This window comes from Crocuta crocuta, unplaced genomic scaffold (genome assembly GCF_008692635.1).
Source record: "Crocuta crocuta isolate KB4526 unplaced genomic scaffold, BGI_CrCroc_1.0 scaffold15, whole genome shotgun sequence".
Lineage (NCBI taxonomy): Eukaryota > Metazoa > Chordata > Mammalia > Carnivora > Hyaenidae > Crocuta > Crocuta crocuta.
In genome coordinates this window covers 3416291-3443185 of record NW_027530508.1, presented here as the reverse complement: position 1 = coordinate 3443185, position 26895 = coordinate 3416291, and the positions used below count along the sequence as shown (strand labels likewise).

Here is a 26895-nt window from a genome sequence, read left to right as displayed (position 1 = left end):
ATGTTCTACACACATGTGCTTATGAGTAAGCGAGGGCCATTGGCCAAAATTTGGCTTGCAGCTCACTGGGAGAAGAAACTCACAAAGGCTCATGTATTTGAATGCAATCTAGAGATAACCATTGAAAGAATTATTTCACCTAAGGTATGTTATTGATTCAAATTATAGTATGTATCTGGCATGACTTATGGAGAGGAAAGGAACTAAAATATGTTCTATCAGAAAATGCATTTCCAAGGAAGTATTACTTCCGAAATGGTTTCTCTCTTTTCATTCCTATAACATTTACTACCTGAGCACAGACATATGTCGATTTCTGTTGGTAGCTAACTGTTTTCATACGTTTATCATAAATAGATTAGACCCTGAAGGAGGAAGGTCATGTTTTGTACATGTCTTGTAATCCTTTCTTACTCCCTTAACAAAATACTGTAGACACAGTAGGTACCAAATAAGTATTTCTTAGAAAAATAGTGAGTGAATGAATATGGAGAGTGGAAACAAAGGATAACTGAGTATAAATGAAAATATGTGTGAAAACACTTCATAAAGTACTATGTTCGTAATAAAACAATATGATATTAGAATTTGCATTAAAATATGATTTTAATATTTTTAGAAGTCAAGTATTTTTCTGCTTGCAAGAAGGATGAATAATAATTGAAAAGTTTCCATGTGTCAGGCACTGGGCTAGACTTTATGTTCATTAGATCATTGAATCTTCACATCAACTCTGTGAGATGGGCTTCTTTCAGCCTCAGTGAAGTGTGGTAGTTAGGAGCATGAACTTTCTGAGTTAGTCAAACTTAATTCCTGCTTCATCACTTAGTAGTTGTCTTACTTTGGCCATGCTACTTATCATATCTGAATCTCAGGCATTTTTCTTCTGTAAATGGAGGTTCATGTCAAAATTACATAATATATGAAGAGCTCTTAGGACAATTCCTGGCACAAAATAAGTATATAATAAGTTGTAGCCATTATTAATAAATTGAAGTTCAAGAAGATTGAACTTCAAGCCTCAGCACCTGGGCCAAGACTTGAACCCAAGTCTGCCTGACTGCAGAGTTTATATTCTTCCGTGAAACTAATAATCACATATTTCACTTAAATGGCACATTAGAGTCTCTTCATTGAATAAGAACAAAAGTTAATCATTTTACAAGATAAGTTAGAAGTTAAGTGATTCACTTTTTTTTTTTTTACTGTTTATTTTTGAGAGAGAAACAGAGTGCAAGTGGAGGAGGGGTGGAGAGGGAGACACAGAATCCGAAGCAGGCTCCAGGCTCTGAGCTGTCAGCACAGAGCCCGACAAGGGGCTCGAATTCACAAACCGTGAGATCATGACCTGAGCCGAAGTGGGATGCTTGACCAACTGAGCCACGCAGGCACCCCAAATGATTCACTCTAAATAAGAATACAGAATGTCTTCTTTTTAAAAAGAGGAAATTCTATGATTTTATAATTTTCAAACAGAGTTTATGAATCTAATGCTTAATGTTCTAATGCTTTAAAAATTCTTGAAAGGTGAAAATTGCACTTCGAACTTCAGGACACCTTCTTTTGGGAGTTGTGCGAATCTATAATAGGAAGGCAAAATATCTTTTGGCAGATTGCAATGAAGCATTGCTTAAAATGAAGATGACATTTCGCCCAGGTATGCTTGGAACATTGATTTGTCTCACTCATCTTGCTTCCCTTTTGCATTTTTATTTTGGGTGGGCTCTTTTAATTGGTGGCACTCTGTAATTCAGGGGTGTGTATGTGAATATAAACTTCCTTTTCACTGATTCTAAGTTTCCGTGGTTAAGGACAAATTATATTCTTTCCCTTGCTGTTTTCCTGTGTTTGCAGGAATCAGTTGTGCTTTCAAACACTTGCAAAGTTCCTGCATATTTACATTAAAAATCTATGTAAAGCTACCACACTTATGTAAGAAATTCTGATATTCACTTTTAATGGATTGCTTAATTTACTGTATCTGTTTTTGCCTGTATGAAATAAATTAGAAAGAGTGTAATTGAGGGGCACCTGGGTGGCTCAGTCAGTTAAGCGTCTGACTTCGGCTCAGGTCATGATCTCACGGTCAGTGGGTTTGAGCCCCGCGTCAGACTCTGTGCCGACTGCCAGCTCAGAGCCTGGAGCCTGTTTCAGATTCTGTATCTCCCTTTCTCTCAGCCCCTCCCCTGCTTATGCTGTCTCTCTCTCTTTCTCAGAAATAAATAAAACATTAAAAGAAAAAAAAGAGAAATAATGTAATTGACAAAGCCTGGATATCGTAATTGTCATTGTTTTCAGAATTCTCAAAACTCTAAGTAGCAGACTATTTATGAAACATAAAATTTTTTTTAAGATTTATTTATTTTTGAGAGAGAGACAGAATGCGAGTTGGGGAGGGTCAGAGAGAGAGAGGGAGACACAGAATCTGAAGCAGGCTCCAGGCTCTGAGCTGTCAGCACAGAGCCCAATACGGACAGGGCTCGAATTCTCTAGCCGTGAGATCACTACCTGAGCCAAATTTGGACGCTTAACCAACTGAGCCACCCAGGCACCCCAAAATATTATAGAAAATCTCTAGGCCTTCCAGAATGCTAGGGATTTACATGTGTCATAAATATCAGGCCTTCAGATTTTAATTTAATTTTAAGACTTTCATCATTTCCACCTTGTATTATAGTTATTGGGGTACAGGCCTTGTCTCTCATACTAGTTTGCAAGTTCCTTGAAGGCAACATCTTTGTTGTAATATTTTCTAAACCTCTTATAGTACTTGTCTCAGTGCCTTGAACATACTATTCCCTCAAGATTTGTTGAATCGGGGTTGACAGGTTTTTTTTTCTTTATTTAAAATATTTGTAAATTCTCAGCATAGATTTTTTATACTCGTATCAAATATGGTTCATATGTTTATTATTTCATTTATATAATCCAAAAATATATATTGATCCCATATTTTGTGCCAAACACTATTTAAGGCTCTGGGATACAAGGACAAATAAGGCAAATAAGGTCCCTTTCAGTTTGGAGAGGATATCAGGTAATAAAAAAGTTTTTTAAAATTATTATAATAATTGTAGATTGTGATTGTGCTATGAAGGAATCTAAGCAGCATATTACAACAAAAAATAGAAAACTTTACTTGCACTAGACTAATTAGAAAAAGCTTTTCAGAGAAGATAGAATTTAAGCTCAAACTTGAAGAATGAGAAGTCCCCAGCCTTGTAAAAAGTCCCTGAGGGAATAGCATTCTGGGCAGAGGGAACTGTGAGAGCAAAGGTCTTGGGGGGGAAAAGTGCTCAACTTGTTCAGGGAACAAAAAGGCCAGTATGACTAGAGTCTAGTGAGTGAGGGAAAGAGTCCTTAGATGATGCTGATAGGTTTGTACAGCTGCAGAGGCCCTGATTAGGAATTTGGATTTTATTTAAATACGCTAGGGAAGTCACTGAGTCACTTTAAGCATGGGAGTGAGCTGATATGATTGCTTTTTAAATATTTTTTAATATTACTCTGGTTGTTCGTAGAGAATGGGCCTGAAGAAGGGCAAGAACTGGGAGTTAATTATCTTACATAGCATTATTGCTCATTGGATGTGGTTTTTTATTCTTTTCAGGACTGGTTGACCTTCCAAAAGAGAATTTTGAAGCTGCTTACAATGCTATCACATTGCCAGAAGAGTTTCATGATTTTGACACCCAAAATGTGAAGTAAATGATTTATTTTCCTTCAATTTGATTTTCCTTTAAAAAACAAAAAGTGTATTGATCAATTTTGAGAGAGAGGGAGAGAGGGCAGGTGAGTGGGGCAGAGGCAGAGAGAGAGGGGGAGAGAGAATCCCAAGCAGGGGCTTAGTCCCACTAACTGAGATCATGACCTGAGCTAAAATCAAGAGTTGGAGGCATAACTGACTGAGCCACCCCGGGAACCCCCTCAATTTGACTTTATTGCTTTCATCTTCAGATTTTATGAATACAAGTGGAATCTAGTTAAGAAGTGAAATATACATGCAGTTGAGAAGACTTAAATTCAGTGGGAAATTTTGAAAAATAACAACAAAAATGTATCATTGTATTTGCTGAATGTAATTTGTGATATTAACAGTATGTTCCTCCATGCATTCAGCAAATATTTATTGGGTGCCTTCCATATGCCAGGAGCAGCTCTTGACACTGAAGACATTGAACAACAGCTTCTGTCTGCGTGAATCTTACATATTAGACAATAAACAAAGAAATATCCAATATGCCAGTAAATGATCAGCAATATGAAAAGAAACAATTGAAAAAAATGATAGGATTCTCAGGAAAGGCTTTTCTAATAAGGTCAGAACTGAAACCTGAGGGAGGTATAGGAACAAATCATTCAGTAATGTGGGGAAGAATGTGCCATGTAGAGCAAGTGAGAAGGCCCTAAGGCAGAACACATTGGACCTGTTCAGGGAACAGCACGGAGGCCATGAGAGTCTGAGTGGTAGGAGATGAGGTGAGAGAGGTAGCTGGGGGTGCAAACGATGTAGAGTGCTGTAGGCCCCAATAAGAACTTTTATGTTACTCAGATAGGGAACACAGGAGGGTTTTAAATAGGAGAGTGACACATCTGACTTGATTTCAGCATAGTCCCTCAGGCTACTTAGTGTAAGTGGGAAAGGGAGGAAGCAGCGAGCCTATGAGAAAATTATTTCAGTAAGAAGTCCAGATGACCCTCCTACCCAACACCTACTCAGGGCTGCAAGGGAAACCTCACCCCAGCTCTTACCAGGAGCTGCTACAGGCAGAGTCCAGCATGGAATGGGTCTCCCCACCTCATGCCAGGCCGTATCTCCCCCCACTGTTGATTTGGAAGTGAAGGCTCAGGATACACGGGCGGAGAAGGGCATTGAAAACAGTTAGTGCCTTGATTCATGCCTGGGAGGGACAGGAAGGGGACATGGCACCTCTGCCTATCTGTGGGAGCCTGAGAGCCCAACTGGGGACATGTGCCCTCCCCACCAGCAGCCCGCAAATGTGGGGTCAGGATGCTTGCCCTCTGTGTCCTAGAAGGGACTCCCCTATGGTCATTGTCTTGACCTTCCTTAATAAATGGTGCTATCTCTGCCAAAAAAAAAAAAAAAAAAAAAAGTCCAGGTGAGAAATGACAGGGTCTGTGGTCACTTCTCAGTCTTCATGTTATCAAGGTGGTAGCAGTGAAATTATGAATATATTTTGAAGACTGAGCCGACAGGATTTGCTGAAGAATTGGATATGGCTTTAAGGGAAAGAGAAAGGAAGGATGACTATAGTCATGGGTAAACTGGGCTTTAGAGATGATTGTTTCACATCCAAGGGGAGCAGGCAAGTCGTCGAATATCTGGGTCTGAAATTCAGGAAGGAGGTCTGGACAGGATATATAAATTTAGGAGTTGTGCGTATATAGTTGGAATTTCAACCCCCAGAGAGTGAGTGTAATTATTTTAAAAGAGAAAGAGCTGAGAACAGAGTGTTGGGTCATTCCTAATAGCTAATAGTCTGGGAGATGAGGAAGAACTAATCAAGGAGATAGAAAAGGAGCAGCCAGTGAGGTAAGGAAAAACTCAAGAGAAAGTAGTATCCTGGAGGTGCAGAGAAGAACGTGTTCGGTGAGGGAGTGAACATGTGTTTCAGATGCGGTGGTTAGAATAAGAAAGGACTGAGAACTGACCATTGGATTTGGCAGCCCAGAGACCGTTTGTATATATACATGTGTAATCAACCAGTGTTTATAAATAACACTATTGAGAAAACAAAAGTCTTTATTTTCATAATAAAACCTGTTTTTTGTTTTAGAGTTTTGGGCTTTTGCTGGTATACTGCAAAACCCTTGTGTTCTGTTGGCATATTTTTCTCAATCTTCCCAAATCTTATGTTTCTCCATAGTGCTATTGATGTTTCAGAACACTTTACTCAGAACCAAAGCAGACCAGAAGAAATCACACTTAGAGAAGATTATGCTAATGATCTACTTTTCCAAGCTGGGAGCTTTGGTGAGAATCTTTGAGAAATTAAAATCACAAGCCATAGTCAATTATATTTGCATTTTTGTATTGAAACCGTGTCAATAGAAATAGCTATCTTTAGAATGGATCTCTTAATGTCTAAATGCCACTCTCAGCAGGTTTGTCTTTACTTTTTTCTAAATAGGTGTTAATGCCAAGACTCAGTCTTAGACTATAAACTTCCCTTCTTAGTCTGCAGTCATTTATTGAATACTTACTATATGTCATGTTCTATCATAGGCATAGGCAGTACAAAGTTTGCAGAAGCACTTTCTGCCCACAAAGAGCTTCAGGCTGGGAGAGAGACATGCAAATAAACATTTGCTGTAGTAATATATGTGTGTGTGTGAGTGTGTAATATATATGTATATGTAATATATTATAGTAATATGTGTGTATACACATAGTAATATATGTGTATATACATATATCCATAGTAATATATGTATATGTATACACATATGTATTATATATAACCATATATATAGGGTTTTACATGTATGCTGTATATGGTGCCTTTAAAATATGAAAATTCCTCCAATATATAATATCAATTGTAAAATGAAATATTTTAGCATGGCTTAGGACTGAGGAGGAAATAACACATGCTAAATACATAGTCATTGATTATGAAACAGACTGTTGAGTATATCTTATAATTAGAGCTATATATTATTTGTTCTTTTTATGGCATTTCCCTCTGTCTTGAACTATGATATTATGTACATCCTGTATTGGTCTGAAAACTCCATGAGGAGAAAATCTGTGTCAGATTCATCTTTAGCTCTCTTACAGTGCCCAAAGCAGTGAGCATAGAAGGGTGGCCTACTCTGTGTTCCCTGGGGAGGGTGGTCAAGGCAGTAATGCTTGAGCTACATCTCCAACCTCCGCTTCTCATCCTTACTCTTTCTCTATAACTCTTATGATCTATAGCTGTGCTCTTAAATGATCTGTGGTGCGGGACAAGTTTTAGAATTTTTGTTAACTTCCAGTCTGTCAGAGAATGATACTTTTGTAAAATATTAAAAAGCTGATTACCAGAAAATTGAAAGTTTAAAAATCAAAATACATGCTTCAATGTTTTGTTATTAAATTCAACATATAATTCAAATTACTCTGTGAAATTGCTTTAAAATGCTCTAAACATTTACCTCTAATTTGTGTATTTACTCTGTCGTGGACAAGCACCAACCCACAGACTGTATTTTGAGTAGCATGGATCTCTTACTCTCTGTAACCCCAGAGAGTAATACACTGACAAAGGGTTAATCATATTTCCTACTGCCAAGACACCCTTTACACATTTCCCTGTAAACGCTGCTACTGTTCTTTAGGCCTAAAACTTTAGGACCACTTTTAACTGCACTTTCTGTAAGCTTCATACCAGTGCTGATTAACAACAACGACAAATTGGAAATGCTTCTTAGGTCTTCTTTCTATTTCTCTAGCCACCAGCATAGTTCACCAGTACTAAAGACCTCGAGTACTATAATACCCTCCTACGTATCTCCCAGTCTCTTCCCACATTTTATGTATCTCTGCAAGAGCAATTGTTCTTAAATCGAATTTTTTTTTCATATCACATTCCTCTACTGAAGCACCTTGAGTCCCTATGACTTACTTTAGACACCCCTGCTTATCCTCAAGGCCCTCTACCAATTTATCACCTTTTTTGTTTTATCAACTTTATTTCATTTTATCAACTTATATTCATTTTAATATAAGTGATACTTCATGATTTTGTTTACTAACTAGCACTAACGTGGGTTGTTGAGAAAGGGAGAACACCAACCTCTGTCTGATCTCTAGGGTTTCAGACTCCTGGACCTAGAGATTCAAACGCAAGGAAGGGAAAGAATATACATGTGCTGACAACCAATCTGAAAGCAAGTCGGTTTGAAGCAGAGAGTTCATTTTATCTGCTGGTGTCAGCGCCTTAGGAGTTTGTTCTCATAAGTCTCCATTTTGCAAAATATTTTACCACTGGAAGTTTTAACTATCACTGTGTCTGCTGGATTCAGATCCTAGCTTTGTCATTTATTAGGGTATGACTGTGTGCAAATTATAAAACCTTTCTGTGGACGTGTTCCCTTGTCTGTAAAATTAGGATTATAATAGCATCTTCTATTACATAATATAATGCACATAGTAAGTACTCAGTTAATGTTAGCTGATTGGGTTTTTTATCACTGTATCTCTAATCCCTAGCCAATTGCCTAATACCCAGTCATTCAATAAATACTTATTGGATGAATGTTGTAAGCCCATCCTTTAATATTTTACCTACCTTTCCATTCCCAAGAAGGCAGATGTGCTCCTTATTTTCCAAACCCCACTGTGGACAAACAATGCAAGAAATTGTACTTGAAATAATACTAAATAATACTTGATCAAGCAGGACATGACCTATCTAAAGTAGAAGGAGTCATTCTGGGAAATTATTAAATTGAACCACAACTAAAAACTCTATCTGATGTTTTTTTCCCTATTGTTTTGGAAAAAATGTTAGACTAGAAATCCAGCCTCCACTGATTAACTGAGTGACTTTAGTTGAGTAATTCAAATAAGTTTTTGAGCTCTCATTTTTCTTATCTGCAAAATGGGAGGGGCTGTACAAGAAGATACCTAAATTTCCATCTAACTCTAAAACTCTATGTTTCTATGGCTAACTCAGCGTTAATGATCTATATTTATTTAGGAGAGGAATCTGAAATTCTCAGAAGACATAGCTTTTTTGATGACAACATATTGCTGAATTCCAGTGGTCCTTTAGTTGAACCTAGTTCTGGAAGCCTCATTGGAGAAAAATCTCTGTTCTATGACAGTGGAGATGGATTTGGAGATGAAGGAGCTGCAGGAGAGATGATCGGTATGTTTTCTGGTTATATAGAAATTGGGTATTAAAATAAGAAGAAATTGGATATTTATTTCAATCATACTAAGAATGTATTAATAGGCTTATTATATCAAACTAAATTCTCAGGTATGCCTCTGTGTCATATAAATCAGTGCCTTTAAAATTTATTTATTTATTTTGAGAGAGAGAGAGACTGAGCATGTGTACATGCAAGCAGGTCAGGGGCAGAGAGAAAGGGAGGGATAGAATCCCAAACAGACTCCACACTGCCCGGACAGAGCCTGATCTGGGGCTCTATTCCATGAACAGTGAGGTCATGACCTGAGCTGAAATCAAGAGCCAGACATTTAACCAACTGAGCCACCTAAGTGCCCCTAAATCAGTACACTTTTTTTTAATCAATTCATTTTTTACATACATTTTTAAAGTCTGTGGTGTATTTAAACATTTAAGCTAGGTCTAAGTAAATAGGCATCTATTTAAACACATTTTCCCTAAAGGTTATAAAATACTACTTGTTTTTATTTTTACAAATTCCTAATTTTTAGAGGGAAAGGAGTGAGTTTAGTATATTTCCTCACAAAATATATTAGATCATATATTGGAATCATTGTTTCCTTAACAGAAATTGTGAAACAGTTATTCTAAGGATCTGTCCAACATTTTATATTATATTTTTATATTTATATTATGATGTTGCTATAAAATAATCATAGAAATGGGGTAGACAAAAACTGGGAAATCTGAATACACATACCTCTATTTTAAAGATATTGATGGTAGGGGCGCCTGGGTGGCTCAGTCGGTTAAGCCTCTGACTTCGGCTCAGGTCATGATCTCACGGTTTGTGAGTTCCAGCCCCACGTTGGGCTCTGTGCTGACTGCCAGCTCAGAGCCTGGAGCCTGTTTCAGATTCTGTATCTCCCCCTCTCTCTGACCCTCCCCTGCTCATGCTGTCCCTCTTCTCTCTCAGAAATAAATAAAGCATTAAAAAAATAAATAAATAAAGATATTGATGGTGATATAGCAAGTCTTTTCTAACTTCTCTAGTTTACTTTAAAGGGCTGGTTGTGGCAAACTTTTTGAAATTTCAAATTATGAAAAAATAGTGGTTCTACCTTAGATATCTACCAAAGCAGTTTGAAAGCTTTCACTTCTTGATCTGAAATTTAAACATGGCTTTGTAACAAGATTATTATCTTGGTATTAGTTAAGTAAATATGTCCTGAAATTAAACATCTACTTAATAAGGGAAAGAAAATGAAATATATGAAATTCTATACTATCCTGCATGAAATATGATAGTCTACATAGCCAATCAAATCTACTTAAGTAGGGTTGATTCCTTTTTGTATCTGTTTATAATCCTTATATACAATAATGTCAATTAAATGTTTAGTGAAAAAAATGACAGATTCTATTCTGTATGACAAAAGTATTTCTTGTACTTTTCAAGACAATCTATTGCAAGATGATCAGAATATCCTGTTAGAAGACATGCGTTTGAACGGAGAAATTTCCATGCCTCCTGAGCCTCCTGACACTATAGTGGGTATGATGAAATTATCTTTTGTGTAGAAAGTGAACATATACTGATGTTCAAACTAAACCTTACAACTTCCTCAGTTTAAGTAGTGATATAATATACTCAAACTCTCTTGAGTCTGACTGTAGACAATAGGGAATAGGAAACTGGGTTTCGAGAAAGATACAACAATGGCATTTAACCAGTATTGGGTTTATTTGATATGAGAGCGCATCTAAATACTCTGAGAAAACACTATGCTTTTGAGTCATTAAAATAATATGTTACATGTTAGAAACATCACTAATGTTTGACACTACTATGGTTATTAATTATTAATATTAATACCATATTAACATTAATATAATTGGGCAATCTGTACACAATTTGAGAGAAATTACAAATATGGGGGTGTTTTCTACTTGAAATCCAAGTGAAGCTACCTCAAATCATTTGAAGTACTTTTGTATGATTTTTCTTAAGAATTAAAAGTACAAATAGTCCTATTTTGACTCCTCACTGTTTTTGATGTTACATTTCCCTCCTAACACATAGTAGAAATTTAAAATGTGAAAAAGAGGGGCGCCTGGGTGGCTTAGTCGGTTAAGCGTCCGACTTTCGCTTAGGTCATGATCTCGCGGTTCGTGGGTTCGAGCCCCGCGTCGGGCTCTGTGCTGACTGCCAGCTCGGAGCCTGGGGCCTGTTTCGGAGTCTGTGTCTCCCTCTCTCTGACCCTCCCCTGCTCACGCTGTCTCTCTCTCTCCTAGAAATAAATAAAAATATTAAAAAAAAAAAAAAATGTGAAAAAGAGAGATGATATAAATTTATTTATGGTCCTTTATGGGTCAACTAATAGTTAAGAGATTTAACAGAATACAAATTTTTTAGCAGACATATAATCAAATATATGTCAGTCATTTATTGTGGTTGCTACCACTGTTTCTACTAAGTTTCTACCACTGTTTCTACATCCAGCCTTAGATGTCACATGTGCAAAAGAAGGTGACAGTGCACGACTCACCTAGGCACTGGGTCCCAGACCATATAATCTCTGTGTCTCTTCAACTCTCTTAAGTACTTGTGATTCGAAACATCAGATTGGGCTCCAGTTAGCAATATAAATCTTCAATTAATTTATCTTTTGCTTTCATTCTCATATATAAGTATCTAGATTAAACATAACTGTTATTTTTCTAATAATTCCTCTTATGGTAGAACCAGATAATTCAGAGTATATATGTCTACCTGAAAATGAAAAAATGGATGAAATCACATTATCAAATGAAGAACATGGATTTACCCTTGACCCAATTGATGTTTCAGGTCAGAATCATTCATGTTTTTGTTTTTTATTTTTGATACACTACTCTCTTATTTACTGTGAGATAATCTATGAAGTATTATAGGAAGTAGTCAACCTAGTAATAACATATGCAATACAATAGGGAAAGAGTAGGGAAAGAGTGTAGAGGAAATTTGGGGCGATTCTTTCATTATAGTCAGTTCTAGTCAAACCATATATCCAGTTCGGGAAAATGGAAAATTTAAAACTGAGTTCAATGCCAGTAGTTATTGAACTATTACTCTCTTTTGGGCACAGGAATGAAGAAGACATAGTACCTGCTTTTTTTTTTTTTAATGTTTATTTATTTTGAGAGAGAGCACATGGGCACACAAGCCAGGGATGGGCAGAGAGAGAGGGAGAGAGAATCCCAAGAAGACACCATAATGTCAGCAGAGAGCCCAATGGGGAGCTTGAATTCACAAACCATGAGGTCATGACCTGAGCTGAAATCAAAGAGTGGAAGGCTCAACTGACTGAGCCACCCAGGCACCAACAATAGTACCTACTTTTAAGAAGCTTACAATCTGGTTGGAAAGATAAATAAACATGCAAATGCATATAAAATAAGGCAGAACAAAAGAATCAGAAGAGAGGTCTGTGCCCTCTAACATTTAACCTCAAGTATATTTTTAGGAATAAAAAATAAATATGAATATAACTTGACCTTGTAAGAACATCCTAGTTTTAATTGATATGAATTTCAGTTATAAACTCAGGCATGCAAGGAATAAAGCATTGCAGTTTTTTATTTACTACATTCAACTCTGAACCTCTATCCCACTGGGCTGGCAAAAATTTCAATCTGTATAGCTCCCCTATCTGCCCTAGGCCACGTGATATCAAAATTTGGGGGAGGGGTGTGGCAGGTGGAAAGGAAACTTTGGTCATCAACCAAACAGTTTGTGGTACCTACTGCCCCAGCCTGTGTAGCCTCTGGGGTCATCACACCCCCAGCCCTTCTCAGATCTTGTCATGTTCCCAGAATTTTACTAAGGCACATTAGCAAGCAGGTGACTGTTCCTTCTGGCTTCATGTGATCTCAGATCTTCACCCATTCTGGGAAATCTAACCCTCCCCCTTTGCATATTTACTAAGGAAAAGTTTGACTTCTGCTTTTTACCTGGTAAAATGACCTAAAGGAGTGAAACTCCATGGGCCTAGCTACCTACTTGGAATTTGTGTATGAATTTCAATGGAGGAGGGAAGAATATACCGGACAAATACAAATTAATGTTTCAGAATATCCTGTTAGATAGATATTTTAGGGAACTTCAGAACTGAGCAACTTCCCTCTCATTATGTCCTCTGCTCCACATATTCCTCAGTTATCGACCTGGCAGGTCAACAGAGTCCATCCTAAGCACCCTGAAGGAACACATTACAAAATGCATCAGCTATTGGCTGCTGAGATACTCTAGCTGTGCAAAAACCTAGTGAAGCACAATTTTCAGTAGAGAGAAAGGGATTTTCTTCCTATGGCAACTCTGTAGGTTGCATTGTGGTAGACATTTCTTAGGTATGCACTGCCTAGAATATCATTTTACACAGCTGTACAACCAATCCCAGTTGTGTCTATTTCTTATATTTAGACCTTGCTGAGAAAAGGAAAGGGAAAAAGAGGAAATTGCTCATAGATCCAATCAAGGAGATCAGTAGCAAAATTATGCATAAACAGCTTACTTCCTTTACGGACACACTCATGGTTTTGGAACTGGCTCCTCCGACCCGAAGATTGATGATGTGGAAGAAGAAGGGAGGAGTGGACACACTTCTGTCAAGTGCTGCCCAGGATTTGACTCATGCTGAACTGAAAATGGTAATCGTTTCCATCTTTTTACATAGGTGCAGTGTTTGGTTATAAATAAATAAATAAATGCATATTTACATTCATGTATACAACAGAATATAAACTTGTGAAAAATACTCCCTTAACACTTTTGAATTAATTTGCTTGATGTGTGTGCATGAATTATAGTTTTCACTTTTTAGCATATGTGCTTATATTTTTATTGAATTGCTTTGGTTGTACAAAAAAAGTAATAAAAGTGTATATTTTTACAGCTGTTTACAAAATGCTTTCTGTCTTCTGGCTTTAAACTTGGAAGAAAATTGATACAGAAGGAATCAGTAAAGGAAGAAGTGGGAAATGAAAACATAATAGGTGAGACATCCTAACTGTTGGTTTTGAAGGGATTGTTAAGAAACAAAACTGTCATTTTATATTTCAAAATGAAGATGGGATCCAATTCCATATTCCCAAATAGATGCTATCTCTAGAATATTTCAACTTAAAAGAAATTGTTACATTAGCATTGCCTTCTTTGCCTTGCAGATTAATTTTTGTTCAACAAGCTACATTAAAAAGATGAAGCATATATACTATGTGGATTCTTCCTAATCTCACTCCTTCCTACCTCCCTTCTCCCCACAGGCAGTACTCACAAAACTTCAACAGAAAAAAATTATTTTATCTAGTAGGGTAACGTTTCACTTTAAGGCCACTAACATGAGAAGTCACCTAGTGATAAGAATAGCATTTAAACAACACAATTAACCTGAGACATAGAAATTTCCATCCACCTAGAAACTACAGGGAGTATTAATAATTGCTGATTATTATTATGACTATTGTAAAGGAATGATAAAACCAGTTTAAGTAACGAGTGAATCTCTGCTTCCTGATCACCTGTCCTGAAGGCATTAAAATCTGCTAACGATACACCAGGATGGGCTTGAAGTATCCATGTTGTGTCATGAGTGCATGTGTGGGAAGGAGTGTGGAGAAGATAGTAGGTGGATGATGGGGAGTGGAGGTGATGAGGGGAAGGGGCAGAGAAATATGTGAGACTTGGGAAGCTATAAGAAAGTGTGTGTACCCTTTGCTTAAATTCTTAGATTCCAAGCTTCCTGTCAGAAGTTTTCTTTTGTAACAATCACATCCCAATTTAAGTTTGAAGGATAGTTTGGTGAAATCTTCTTTACTTCCTTAATAATTCAGAGACCTCTGAGATGGAAGAGCCAAATTCCCAGAAAGACTTAAGTCAACCCAAAACTTGGAAGGATGTGATTAACGGACCTATGTGTAACTCTCATGAGGATACCAATAAAAATATTAATTCTGAGGTAAGTTAACCAAAGAGAATCATAAAAATATTATTTTTCTGATACAGAAACGATGAAGGAACTTTGAGACTCTGGTGTGTCTTCTTACATTTATAGTTTATGTTTCGTCTTATGTTATTCTGTAATTTGTTTAGTAAGGGGCAGTGGTATGTAAAGCATGATTTTCATCTGCAGAACAGTATTTTCTAGAAGTTTAAGAGCGTAAATAACAAGATAAGTAGTTTCATACTGAAATATTTTGCATGGTACATCAAATAAATGATTGTATTGAATCCAGTTATATCCTGAGAATCCTCCAAGGCCCCACATTCAGTACATCATGGAATGTTTTTAGGACTCTAGACAATACACCTGTGTTTTGTTTCTGATCAGAAATTCACTCTTCCCACCTCTAAGAATATGTTTTAGATCTATAATTACCTTAGCCTTGAATCCAAGAGACTATCTGAAGATCCATGGCCAAACAAAATTTTAAAAACTTTTACTCGAAGACATAATTTTTATTCAAAAAACATAGTTATTTAAAAACGTAGTTGGAAACAACATGTTTTAAAGTATTTTTCCCATTGTCACTTTAGTGATTGCACAAATATAGCCAAACCAGATAAAAATAAACCAGTGCTTTTCTGGTTTGTTCCACCATCACTGCATTTTGATAACCACTCAGGGAATTCAAAATCAGTCCACACTGAAACTGAATGCTCTTGGAAGGAAAGACAATTTCATAATGCATTAAAACAGAAGGTATTTTACTAAATATTTGATAGTATACTGGATGTTGAGTTATCGGGTTGCCAATACTACTATCGTCCTTATATGGGCTCAGGCATTTCTTAGAGTGCACCTACTGAAAATTATGATCAGGCAAGCTTGTTTAGTTCATGTTTTTTTTTAACATATTAACAAAATAGACTTTCCCTCGTGCTTGAAGTAAAGGAAAGAGATTGATGTATGAGTTCTCTTGAGCCATTTAACTCCTCTACCTTAACTTAGGCTTTAACCATCAATTCCATTCTGCTTCCAAAAATGGTGAAGATATGAAATACAATCAGGAATGGGAGCACGTTGACAGGATAGAAAAATATTGATTCTGATTAATCATTTTCAATCTTTATTAAATGTTTTTTATGTAAAAAACTGCAAAATTGAGTCTTTAAAATGTAGAATATTCATAGAGATTAAAAGGGAAAAGACATAAGTCTCCACTGACATGTATATTAAAGAATAAAATGCAACTCTTTATATTCCCTAAACATTCTAAAAGCTAAAATGAAAAATGAAAGAAGCTTTGTTGTAGGAAGCTCCTAGCCTGAAGACTGGTTAAAGACGAAAACGGGGTCTAACAGTTTCTATAGCAATTAAAAAAGGAGATGATAAGGAATATAGAATTCCTGGCTTCCTCTTTTTCCTTCTTCTTTGTGCCTTTGCTTCTCTTTCAGAGGACACAGGTTTTCTTCCCTGTTGCCAGTGACAGCTCCAGCAGCGGTGGCAAGAATCTTGTCATGGCCCTCGGTAGAGATATTAATATCCCTTCCCCCATTGCACCTCTCTGCTCCCAGTTCTTCTTCCCCTGCCCCCTGGCACCGGCCTGAGGATAGAGGTAGAGGCTGGGACTGGACAGAATGCTCCAAAGGAAAGTGGTCTCAGGCACACAGCCAAAGATGTGTGTGATGCCGGGTCTGCAGTGGTGAAGAGAACAGGACTAGAAAAGAGGGTGGGGAAGTGCCAGTTCTTCATCTGTGGGAGGCTTATGGAGAACGGGGGCTGCCTACCTGCGATATTTCAGAGATAATATTTTGCAAATGCAGGTACTATTTTAAATTAGTTTTAGAGGAGCGCCTGGGTGGTGCGGTTGGTTAAGCGCCTGACTCTTGATCTCCTCTCAGGTCTGATCTCACGTTTCCTAAGTTTGAGCCCCTCATTCGGCTGTGCGCTGATGGCACAGAGCCTGCTTGGGACTCTGGCTCTCCTTCTCGCTGCCCCTCTGCTGCTTGTGCTCTCTCTCTCTCTCAAAGTAAATAAATAAAATTTAAAATAAATTAGTTTTAGAAAGGAGCATTATGTGATTAAAGCATTTAACAAAATAAAATTGTTCCTATGATAACTACTACTACTGTGATGACCTACCTGTCTTTCCCTAATTTGCTTTAGGAGGATATTGTTGAAATGGTATCTTCAGCTGCTGAGGAATCCTCTTTAATGAATGGCATCTTAGCACAAGACATTGAAAATAGTCCAGTTGAATTGGTAATTATATGCAGAGTCTCAAGAATGTTCTTAAAAACTTTGTTCCTAAGTAGTTAACACCTTATTTACCTGAAAATTGGTTTTAGAGCTGTCATGTTACTTTCTAGAATTACTGTTTAAATTAGTGATCTCAACAAAGAGGTGTGTCAATAGTTTGATAAAACATACTCAGAATTGCTTTGAACCTTTTTTCTTTAATTTATTTTGAAACTTCAAATCATTTTAAAGAAAATTGTGAGATTTTTATATCATCAAAGGTAGTCAAAGGTAAAAATATTGAGAATCACTGCTTTAAGTTATTCTTGTAACAGCTTTAAAGAAACAGAGCTATATTAGAGGTACGTCCTGGGGCATTTGAAATTTTACTTCATTTACAAATAAAAAACAAAAAAAAACCATTTTTATCCAAAACATTATATGGCTCAAGGCCTATATCTGTCAGAGATTTCTAGAGATCAGAAAGAGAAAATGGTCTGCTGAAAGGGCCACAATTCAACAGCAAAGCCAGAAGTAACGTGGACTCACCTGACTTCGTGTGTATTACTGTCCTATTTCTCTAGTCCTTGTACCACTGTGCTGAAGGCATTTTTAAGACTGTAATGAATTTTAATCAAAGGTTCTTATTAAATAATATCAGAATAGCTATTCATGCCATATACAAGCTGTCCTTAAATAAACTATCTTAATAATGAGTTCCAAGACTATTGGATTGTTTTTTCATACGTGGAAAACACTGAATTCTTCGGATAATCTAGGACAGGATAGATACCTGAATTTTCTACCTGAAACATCCAAACAGCTAAGGTAGAAGAGAGTTGGTTAATTTCGCCTTTCTCTTTGCTTCTACAGACACAGGTTATTTTCATACATGGTCAAGCAAACCACAACACAGCACAAGTTCAGCTGTTTTAATAATCCGCCCGGCTTTCCACACAATGGATTCAGCTGTAGGGTGTCCAGATAGATCAAGTAGACAGGCTTCAGCAAAGCGCATAGACTATTTTTTCCGAGCCTTTTCCCCCTGAGTTTCGTTGTGCAGTATAGGCGAAGCTGCCGTCTCCTGCGTCTTTAACAAAGAGCTGGGCCACTGCTTTTTCTATTTGAAAAACAGCATTTGTGTATTTAACAATATAATAAACATTAGTAATTGGGTGAACTCACTGATCCCAGGGCAGACCAGAAAGAAATAAAAGTAAATTGTACCTGGAGGAATTTGGAAAACTCTTCAGAATAAAGTGGCCATATTTTCAGATCACTCCCTTTGCAGTGTAAGAAGGGATGCTATATAGTCAGGACCAGGAAGCCAGTACAGCTAGTAGGAGTGAGGACTCGGCGGTCCCCTTAGCTCCAAATGATTTAAAATACTATCCAGGATATTCTGGAACTTTCTGAAATCATCTCGGAGTCTGAAATTGAAAACACTGTAGGACGTATCTGGGATTCAAAGGTGCGCACGGAGGCTTGACAAACAGTGCACCTCTGATAAAGATGACACAGAAGGTATCGGGTCACATGGCCGGAACTAGCCTGGGAGAAATTACAAAGTAGGTCAGATCTGTGCCACCTTCCTCCCTACAGCCCCCTGCCCCTGCGCTCTGTAGGCCTGCTCTTTTGTCAGATTCATCAGCACCTTTCCTATGCCCGATTTTGTTCTCAGCTCATCAAGTGTTAGTAGATAAGAGCTTAGAGTGAGTTCCTGTGAGGGATTTCAACTTGACAAGTTTTAAATATTGAGGTGTGTTTCTGAAGGTGGCTAAGCTTTAAAGACCAAAAAGAATGAATCTATTCGGATAATATGAGAGGAAGTGGGTTGATCTTTTTTGGACAGGTTACCTTCGAAATCCAAAAGGTTCTCACCCAACTGTACACAAATTGCCAAGCATCACTTATTAATTAGAGCCTCTGTATCACCAGGTAAGTTCAGATAAAGGCCTTGACAAGGCACTTTTTCTACAGCTTTATATTTACCCTGTCAACTCAGTTCAAATTGGCCAGAGCTGGGATAGTCCTAACCAAAAGTCACTTCTGACTTTACGTTTGAAAGTAAGGCCACAGTGCCCTGGGATGCACTACCAATAAAGACTGCGGAATCTCCCCTTCTGGAGCCCCTCATCACCTAGGGAGTAGAGGTTCATATGGTTGTATGTTTCCTATTCTATTGTCAGACCATAAGCTCCTTATTTATAGCAGGACCCGGTATTATAGTTGGGTTTCCTGTAGCAGCTAACACTGTGCTTAGCAAATAGTAACCATTTGGTAAAATGTGTTTCATTGAGGTATTTTATTATTCACTCAAACAGGAGTCCTTGGAGAGTCAACAAAATACTGAGGCAGAGAGATGGAAGGGAAGAATTCTTCAGATGTTAAATAGATTGCGGGTAAGATGCTAGGGTTTGTCAATCCTATTTTTGTTGTTAAAAATAAATAAAACATTGCCTTGGACCTTCTAGACATTACTAAAAACGAAATCGTTTTTGAGGTGACTGGGTGGCTCAGTCAGTTAAGTGTCCGAGTCTTGGTTTTGGCTCAGGTCATGATCTCACAGTTGGTAAATTCGAGCCCCCACCGTCAGACATGCAGCCACACTGCCAGGGCAGAGCTGCTTGGGATTCTCTCTCTTTCGCTCTCTCTCTCGCTCTCTGCCCTTCCCTGACTTGCACGTGCTCTCACCCTCTCTCTCAAAATAAATAAACTTTAAAAAAAATCATTTTCCTTATTTTTTTGTTGAGACCAAATTCCATTAGGAGGAAATTATTTTGAGCAGTATACCCAGGGCTAACCACGGGAATTTGCTTTCACTGCCTGCATATTCTAATCAACTTCTTACTTATCCTCATACTTCTAGACATATAGTGTCTCATTCTTGGGCTTAGCAGGTTATCAACTAATTCTCTACATGGAACTCAATTTATAATAGCGTAAGAGCGGGGCACCTGGGTGAGTCAGTAGGTTGAGTGTCTGACTCTTGATTTCGGTTTGGATTATAATCCCAGGGCTGTGACCGCATGGTCTGGGATCGAGCTCTGTGTTGGGCTCCACAAGGAGCATGGAGCTTGCTTAAAGATTCATTCTCTCTCTCTCTCTCCAGCTCTGTTCCTCTCCCCCACTCATGCACTCTCTTTCTCTTTCTCTCTCTTTCTTAAAGAAAATAATAGAGTAAGAATAAAACAGATAATTTTAAATTTTAATTACATTTTTACCAAAACAATACATGTATATAATTTTAAAAGTTCAATAGTTCTATGCTATAAGAATGAAAAGAAAACACAGAAGTTTTTTTGTCCTAACCCCTCCTTATCTCTAAGTCCGGCTCGCCAGAGGCAGCTATGTTAAGCTGTTTCTTTTAGCATTTATACCTCTATTTCCAATTACATGTTCTTACTGTTCTTTCTTGATATTTCAGCTTTAAATTTTACCTGCTGACTTCTTTCAACATAAAATGAATATTTAGCTGAGTTGTATCTCCCCCACCTCAGTCTGTTTTTAACACAATATTCAGTGTTTACAGTGTTATAATTGTAACAGTTATGATGCAGGTTTGATTTTGATTTTTTAAAATGTTTTATTTATTTCTGAGAGAGAGAGAGAGAGAGACAGCATGAGCAGGGGAGGGTCAGAGAGAGAGGGAGACACAGAATCCGAAACAGGCTCCAGGCTCTGAGCCAGCCATCAGCACAGAGACCGACGAGGGGCTCGAACCCACAAACTATGAGATCATGACCTGAGCCGAAGTCGGATGCTTAACCAACTGAGCCACCCAGGCGCCCCATGCAGGTTTGATTTTGACAGAAAGCCAAAATACCAATGGTTTAAAAAGATAAAGTAAACCTGGTATGGGTGCTATGCTCACAGAATGTCAGAGACCTAGGTTACCTTTATCTCATTTTCTTTATTCTCAGGATCAAAAATGGGTAGTACCCCCCATGTCTGCTTTCGGTTCAGCAACAAAATTTCCTTTAAGTGTACAACCAGAGATTCTCTGTATCACTTTCCAATTTCATTGCCCAGCACTTGGTCACCTTGCCACATCTAGCTGGAAAATGTAGTCTTTGTCTGGCAGCCCTGGGCCGGGCTAGTAATTCTATTCCTTTGGAAGAAGACAAAAATGGATATTAAGGGACAATCAGCAGTCACTGTTACTATGTAGGGGCACCTGGGTGGCTCAGTCAGTTAAGAGTCTGACTTCAGCTCGGGTCATGATCTCGCAGTTTATGGGTTCAGGCCCGGCGTCAAGTTCTGTGCTGACAGCTCAGAGCCTGGAGCCTGCTCCGGCTTCTGTGTCTCCCAATCTCCCTGCCCCTTTCTGCTCATGCTCTGTCTCTCAAAAATGAATAAACGTAAAAAAAATTTTTTTAAATAAAAAGCCCCCAAAGACTATGTAAAAATTAGTGTCATTGCATTTCTTTTCTTACCTGTTTAAAGTGTTGTGGGGTTTTGTTTTTTGTTTTTTGTTTTTTTTTAGTTAATCATTGCTTCATTTTCCCCATTGGCTTAGTGTCTATATACTCACCCTTAATCCTATTTAAAAATTCTCTGACAATATAATGAAACCCCTTTTAGTATGGTTAAATGTATCAAATGATTCATCAGTTCCATTTTTTTTTTTCTTGAAGATACTCCTTCCAGAGCTCATCATCCTCTTGTTCTAATTAGACTAGATGCCTTCTAGGTTTTTCCATAGTTTTTGTCTTGGGAACCGTCCTATATCGTAACATGGGAGTTCCTTTGTCTCTTTCCTATATTAGTTTCTCTAGTTCTTGATGCGTTGGTCTGTCTTCCTTTACTTTGAACTTTTTGGTGGTTGACATCCTCTCATAATTTTCTGAGATAAAGAGTGCATAGGAGATAGACACCCTATATATAAGTCTGAAAATTCCTTTATTTTACCTTTAACTTGATTGGATGTTCTGAACCTAGTTTGAAAATAGCATCTTTCAGATGTTGAAGGCTTTGTAACACGTCTAGGCTTCTTGCGTTGTTACTGAAAAATTAGATGCTGTTTGGTTGGCTGGCCTTTGTAGGCGACCTTTATTTTCTCTCTGGAAAATTCAAGATCTTTTTTTTTTTTTTTTACTCCTAGTGGTCTGAAATGAAATTTCATGGTGATATGTTTTGAAATGGGTCTTTTTTCATTTATTGTGCTGACCATGTAGTGGTTTCTTTATTCTGAAAGTTCAGGTCCTTGAATTCTAGGAAACTGTATTTCTTAAATTTCCTCCTTGATGTTACTCTGTTCTTTCTGAATTGTCTATGGATCAGATGTTGGATCCCCTGAATCGCACCTTTTACATTAAAAAAAATCTTTTATTCCTTATATTAATTCCCTTCAACTTTATCTTCTAGTTTTTATTGAATTTTATTTCTGCTTTCATATTTTTTGTTTTCCAAGAGTTTTTCTTAGTTATTAATTATCATTTTGTTTTGTAGCATCCTCGTCTTTTCATTTATGTATTTACTTTTTTAACAGCTTTATTGAAGTATTATTAAAATACAATAAATCATACCTATTTAAAATACAGTAGAACAGGGGCGCCTGGGTGGCTCAGTTGGTTGGGTGCCTGACTTCGATTCAGGTCATGATCTCACGGTTCATGGGTTTGAGCCCTGCATCAGGCTCTGTGCTGACAGCTAGCTCAGAGCCTGGAGCCTGTTTCGGATTCTGTGTCTTCTTCTCTCTCTGACCCTCCCCTGATCATGCTGTCTGTCTGTCTGTCTCTCTCTCTCTCTCTCAGAAATAAATTAAAAAGAAAATGTTTTTAAAAATAAATAAATAAAATACAGTAGAACAGTTTGACATCTGTATACACCTATGAAAACATCACCACAATCAAGATAGTGAACATATATGTCTATAGCCCCAAAAAGTTTCCTTGTGCCCCTTGATAATTCTTTGTCCCATCTCTCCCACTGGTCTCTCCACCCAACCCCACCACCCCCCAGCAACCCACTAATCTGCTTTCTTTCAGTAATCATCCTCATCATGTTATATAGACAGAGTCTTCTCTTTCATAGGTTATAGTCTTCCTCTGCTCCCTGCATTGTCTCTGTTTGCTTAGTGATTCTCTTGAATGCATTCTTTTTTTTGCTCTTGAATGTTAGAAATTACACTCAGATTTCTGGTAGGTCTTTGGTTATCTGTTTTTATTTAAGAGTGAGACAGCCAAAATCGATTGGAAGTTATTTTTCTTTAAATGTTTTTATTTATTTCTGAGAGAGAAAGAGAGAGACAGCGTGAGCAGGGAAGGGTCAGAGAGAAAGGGAGACCCAGAGTCTGAAGCAGGCTCCAGGCTCTGAGCTAGCTGTCAGCACAGAGCCCGATGTGGGGCTCGAACCCACAAACCGTGAGATCATGACCTGAGCCAAAGTCGGACGCTTAACCGACTGAGCCACCCAGGTGCTCCCAGATCGGAAGTTATATAAACAAGGGTGGTCTTGTAGACATACGGCCTCTATGGTGAGATGATTGGGCAGCACCCCCTGCATACACACACACAAACACACATGCATGTGCCATCGTCCATTAAGCACCACCTCCACGGTCATATTTCCCAGCTAAATCTTCAGATCTATGGCCTAGAAGATAAAAGGATGGTGCTGGTGGTTCAGGAACGAAGAGTAGGTAAGGGAGAGGCCGTCTGTCTGTGTAGAATTTCACTTAATCCCCCAGTTTGTGGCAGGACACTTCTCTACCAGCCACAGTGCCTGGTGTCCCAGCTCTAGAGCCTTAGTGGTTAGGATCTCTAGAAAGACACCTTCCTGCCTCCTGGTAGGGTATTGGAGCAGTGGTTCGGGGAAGTGGTGGAGTGCACCTCTAACTGCGCCCACGTAGACTTTTGAGAAATTCTTATCTCCGTCTTAAACAGTTGTTGCCTCCAATTCCTAAGCTTCTCCAAGGTTCTGTAGCTCACACTGGCTTGCTTTTTGCTGGCTTTGCTCCCTGTTGTCACCTACGTTTTAGCTTCCTCTACTCTGCAAAGTCAGTCTTTCACTTTATTTGTCTTTATCTCCTTCCTTTGTCACCTTTTACTCTTTTACATTCATTTTAGAGGGGTTTCTGGAGGGAACGGAATAAATAAGCGCCAGTGGGTTCAGTCTGGCATATTTGTTTCCTTGGAGTGTTTTTCAGAAGGATTCTTGAAATCGAGAAGGGTGTCCCTGCTCTCTCCCATGGGAAAAACCCACATCTTCTCTCCTCAAGAAGGGACAAGTGAAGGTTTGGCATGCAATTTCTGAAAGGTTGCTGATACCCATACACTCCTTTTGTTGAGATAAAATATGATTAACTGTTTAACTTATTAATTTGCTGAATGTTATGAATTTGCCAAAAAAAAAAAAAAAAGACCACCTGTATATGCTATTTCTAAAAATACTTCACACTGTCCAAGGAGTAAGATACCCAAGGGATACTGGCCAGTATTCATCACAGTATTTCTAACTAAAAAACCTATACTGTACTTCTATTCTAGAAATCTGACTCCAAGTACTAGTCTTCATAAAAGGAGTTATCTTTATCCATAACTAAATTCCTTATTGTATCTCAACTTTTTCTAGTAGGTTCGTAGGTGCCCTATGGTGAGTCCAATACCTTTTTGACCTATGTCAAAAAAACCGGGAGGTGTTTATAAAGTCATATTCCTCCACCACTAAGATATATAAATATAATTTTACATTTATCACTATAGTTGTTTATAATCACTCCCACTCCCCAGTACCTTTAAGAAAAAGGAGTCTGATAAGGCTGATAATTCTCGTATCTAAAGCCCCCCAAAGTCCTGCCTACAAGTTTAAACTAACTGCACTTCTACACAAGCCATTTATTTATGTTAACATCAAATTTCTAAAAGAGCTAACATTTTATAACACGTTAGAAATTGGAATAACACTTCAAAAGTTCTTTTTGCGGGCATTTTCTCAATGAACCAAGCTTGTATTCAATGACCTATGACGGTTTTTTTAAATTTACTAATGAGTCATTTGCATTTCCTCCTTTAAGGATTTCACACTCACTTCTCAAGAATACCAATATTTTATTCATCATGCACCCGCAGCCTGCTGGACTTACAGTGATGTTGTTTCTCTTTCCTTTCTTCTTTTCTAATTATTTTTCCAGGAATCCAACAAGAAGGGAATGCAGTACTTTAGTCTGATGAAGCTCTGCAGACACAGTGACCGGAAACAAGCCGCTGCCAAATTCTACAGCTTTCTCGTCCTAAAGAAACAGCGGGCTATTGAGCTGAGCCAGAGTGCTCCCTACGCAGACATTGTAGCTACAGTGGGACCAATGTTCCATAAAATGTGAAGGATGCAGATTTATGTCATTATTGGAAGTTCTGTGTCGATGGCTCAATTTAACGCAGAAGCTGTCTGGAAGCAGTCGGAGGTCTGATCCATTTCATATATAAGCCGACCGCCTATTTCATGGTTGTCAAGTCAGAAGAATCACAGCCAGAATTGGAAACCTGTATGCTTACAGAAATACTTAATTGTAGCTAAGTAGCATTTTTAACTTAGCTAACTTGAATGTATAGTAGTCACCATTTCCCTGACCTGAATATTGCATTTAGAATACATTTTTTTAAATACTGTGTTCCTTCAAGAAACATGTAAGGATATTTTTAAAAGTATTTTATGTGGGGTTATTTACTTAAATTGTATGGGAGTAATTAATAATTACTATCTCATTTCCCCACAGGCAATAATTTATTTGATTCTGATGCAAATCATCCTTGATTTGACCTAATGCCATGCTTTTTAATCTAACATCCTAATTTAAAAGTTCTAAAATTCATCTTTGTTTTAAATTATCTGAGTGGCTTTTAGTCTATTTATGGGTTATTTAACGTTTTATTTACTATTTAATGATTACTATAACTACCAGTCGTGTTTCAGCAAATCTAAATCTCTTATGTTAAAAAAAATTAGGAGACACTCATTCCGCATGTTTTCTGAAGCTACAATTGAAGTAAAGGTCATAAAAATAAATGTTCTTTTACTTGGTGTTTACTGAGCATTTTTAACATTAAAACCATTGTCTTTCTTTTTTCTTGGTTCAAGTGTGAGTTAGGAAATTTTCATGTAATGCTCTCTGAGCTCCATACTGTGCTATAAAGTGAAGCTGATACTACTCTCTTAAATCTCCTTGTATCTAGAGTTATCCTGCAAATGAAATTCTAAATGGCGCCTTTGAATGTATTAATTATAACATTGAAATGTCAAAGTTGCCTTTTTAAAAATGTCTTTTATTCTTTTAAAGGTACATGATTTAAAATCCAAAAACAAAAAAAAAGTCTTTTATTTTTTAAATTAACATACAGAAAAACTGACTTTTTCATTTTGGCACACAGTTCTGTGACTTTTAACACATGACTAGATTCCTATAACTGCCACCACAATCAGGATGCCAACAGTAACATCACCCAAAAAGTTCCCTTGTGCTATCCCTTTGTAACCAGTCCCTTCCCCCAACCTAACTCGTGCAACCACTCTTTTACGTGACTATAGTTTTCTTTTTTTTTTAAGTGTTATATAAATGGAATCCTATAATATGTAACCTTTTTGAGACTTTGACCCAGTATAATGCCTTTGAGATTTATCCAAGTGGTTGCATGTATCAGTGGTTTGGTACCGTTCATTGCTGAGTAGTATTCTGTTGTCTGGATATACCGCAGTTTATTTATCCATTTCAGTGCCCCTGGAGGACATTGAAGTTGTTTGCAGTTTATGACAATTATAAATGGGGCTGCTGAGTACACGCTCATACAGTTCTTGTGTGAGTATAAGTGTATTTCTCT

At 37.6% G+C, this 26895-nt stretch overlaps 1 protein-coding gene across 3 annotated transcripts; it reads left to right on the top strand.

Annotated features, from left to right (window-relative positions):
- Positions 1–25665, top strand: RAD21L1 (RAD21 cohesin complex component like 1). 3 transcript variants are annotated; one of them, XM_077766894.1, is made up of 13 exons: positions 1–144; positions 1528–1657; positions 3611–3704; positions 5889–5995; positions 8706–8876; positions 10321–10416; positions 11605–11712; positions 13324–13550; positions 13796–13895; positions 14733–14857; positions 17012–17104; positions 19405–19482; positions 25215–25665. In XM_077766894.1, the coding sequence occupies exons 1-13, from the start codon at positions 1–3 to the stop codon at positions 25401–25403; spliced, it is 1662 nt and encodes a 553-aa protein (XP_077623020.1). In that variant the 3' UTR covers positions 25404–25665. The 3 variants fall into 3 exon arrangements, with proteins under 3 accessions (XP_077623020.1, XP_077623019.1, XP_077623021.1); XM_077766893.1 differs by having other exon boundaries at positions 17009–17104; XM_077766895.1 differs by lacking the exons at positions 1–144; positions 11605–11712 and having other exon boundaries at positions 1601–1657; positions 17009–17104.
- The last annotated feature ends 1230 nt before the right edge of the window (positions 25666–26895 follow it).

Coding starts and splice junctions, on each gene's coding strand:
- RAD21L1 (XM_077766893.1), top strand. CDS start 1: ATGTTCTACACACATGTGCTTATGAGTAAGCGAGGGCCATTGGCCAAA. Junction 1,658..3,610: donor GAAGATGACATTTCGCCCAG/GTATGCTTGGAA, acceptor TATTCTTTTCAG/GACTGGTTGACCTTCCAAAA. Junction 13,551..13,795: donor CTCATGCTGAACTGAAAATG/GTAATCGTTTCC, acceptor ATATTTTTACAG/CTGTTTACAAAATGCTTTCT.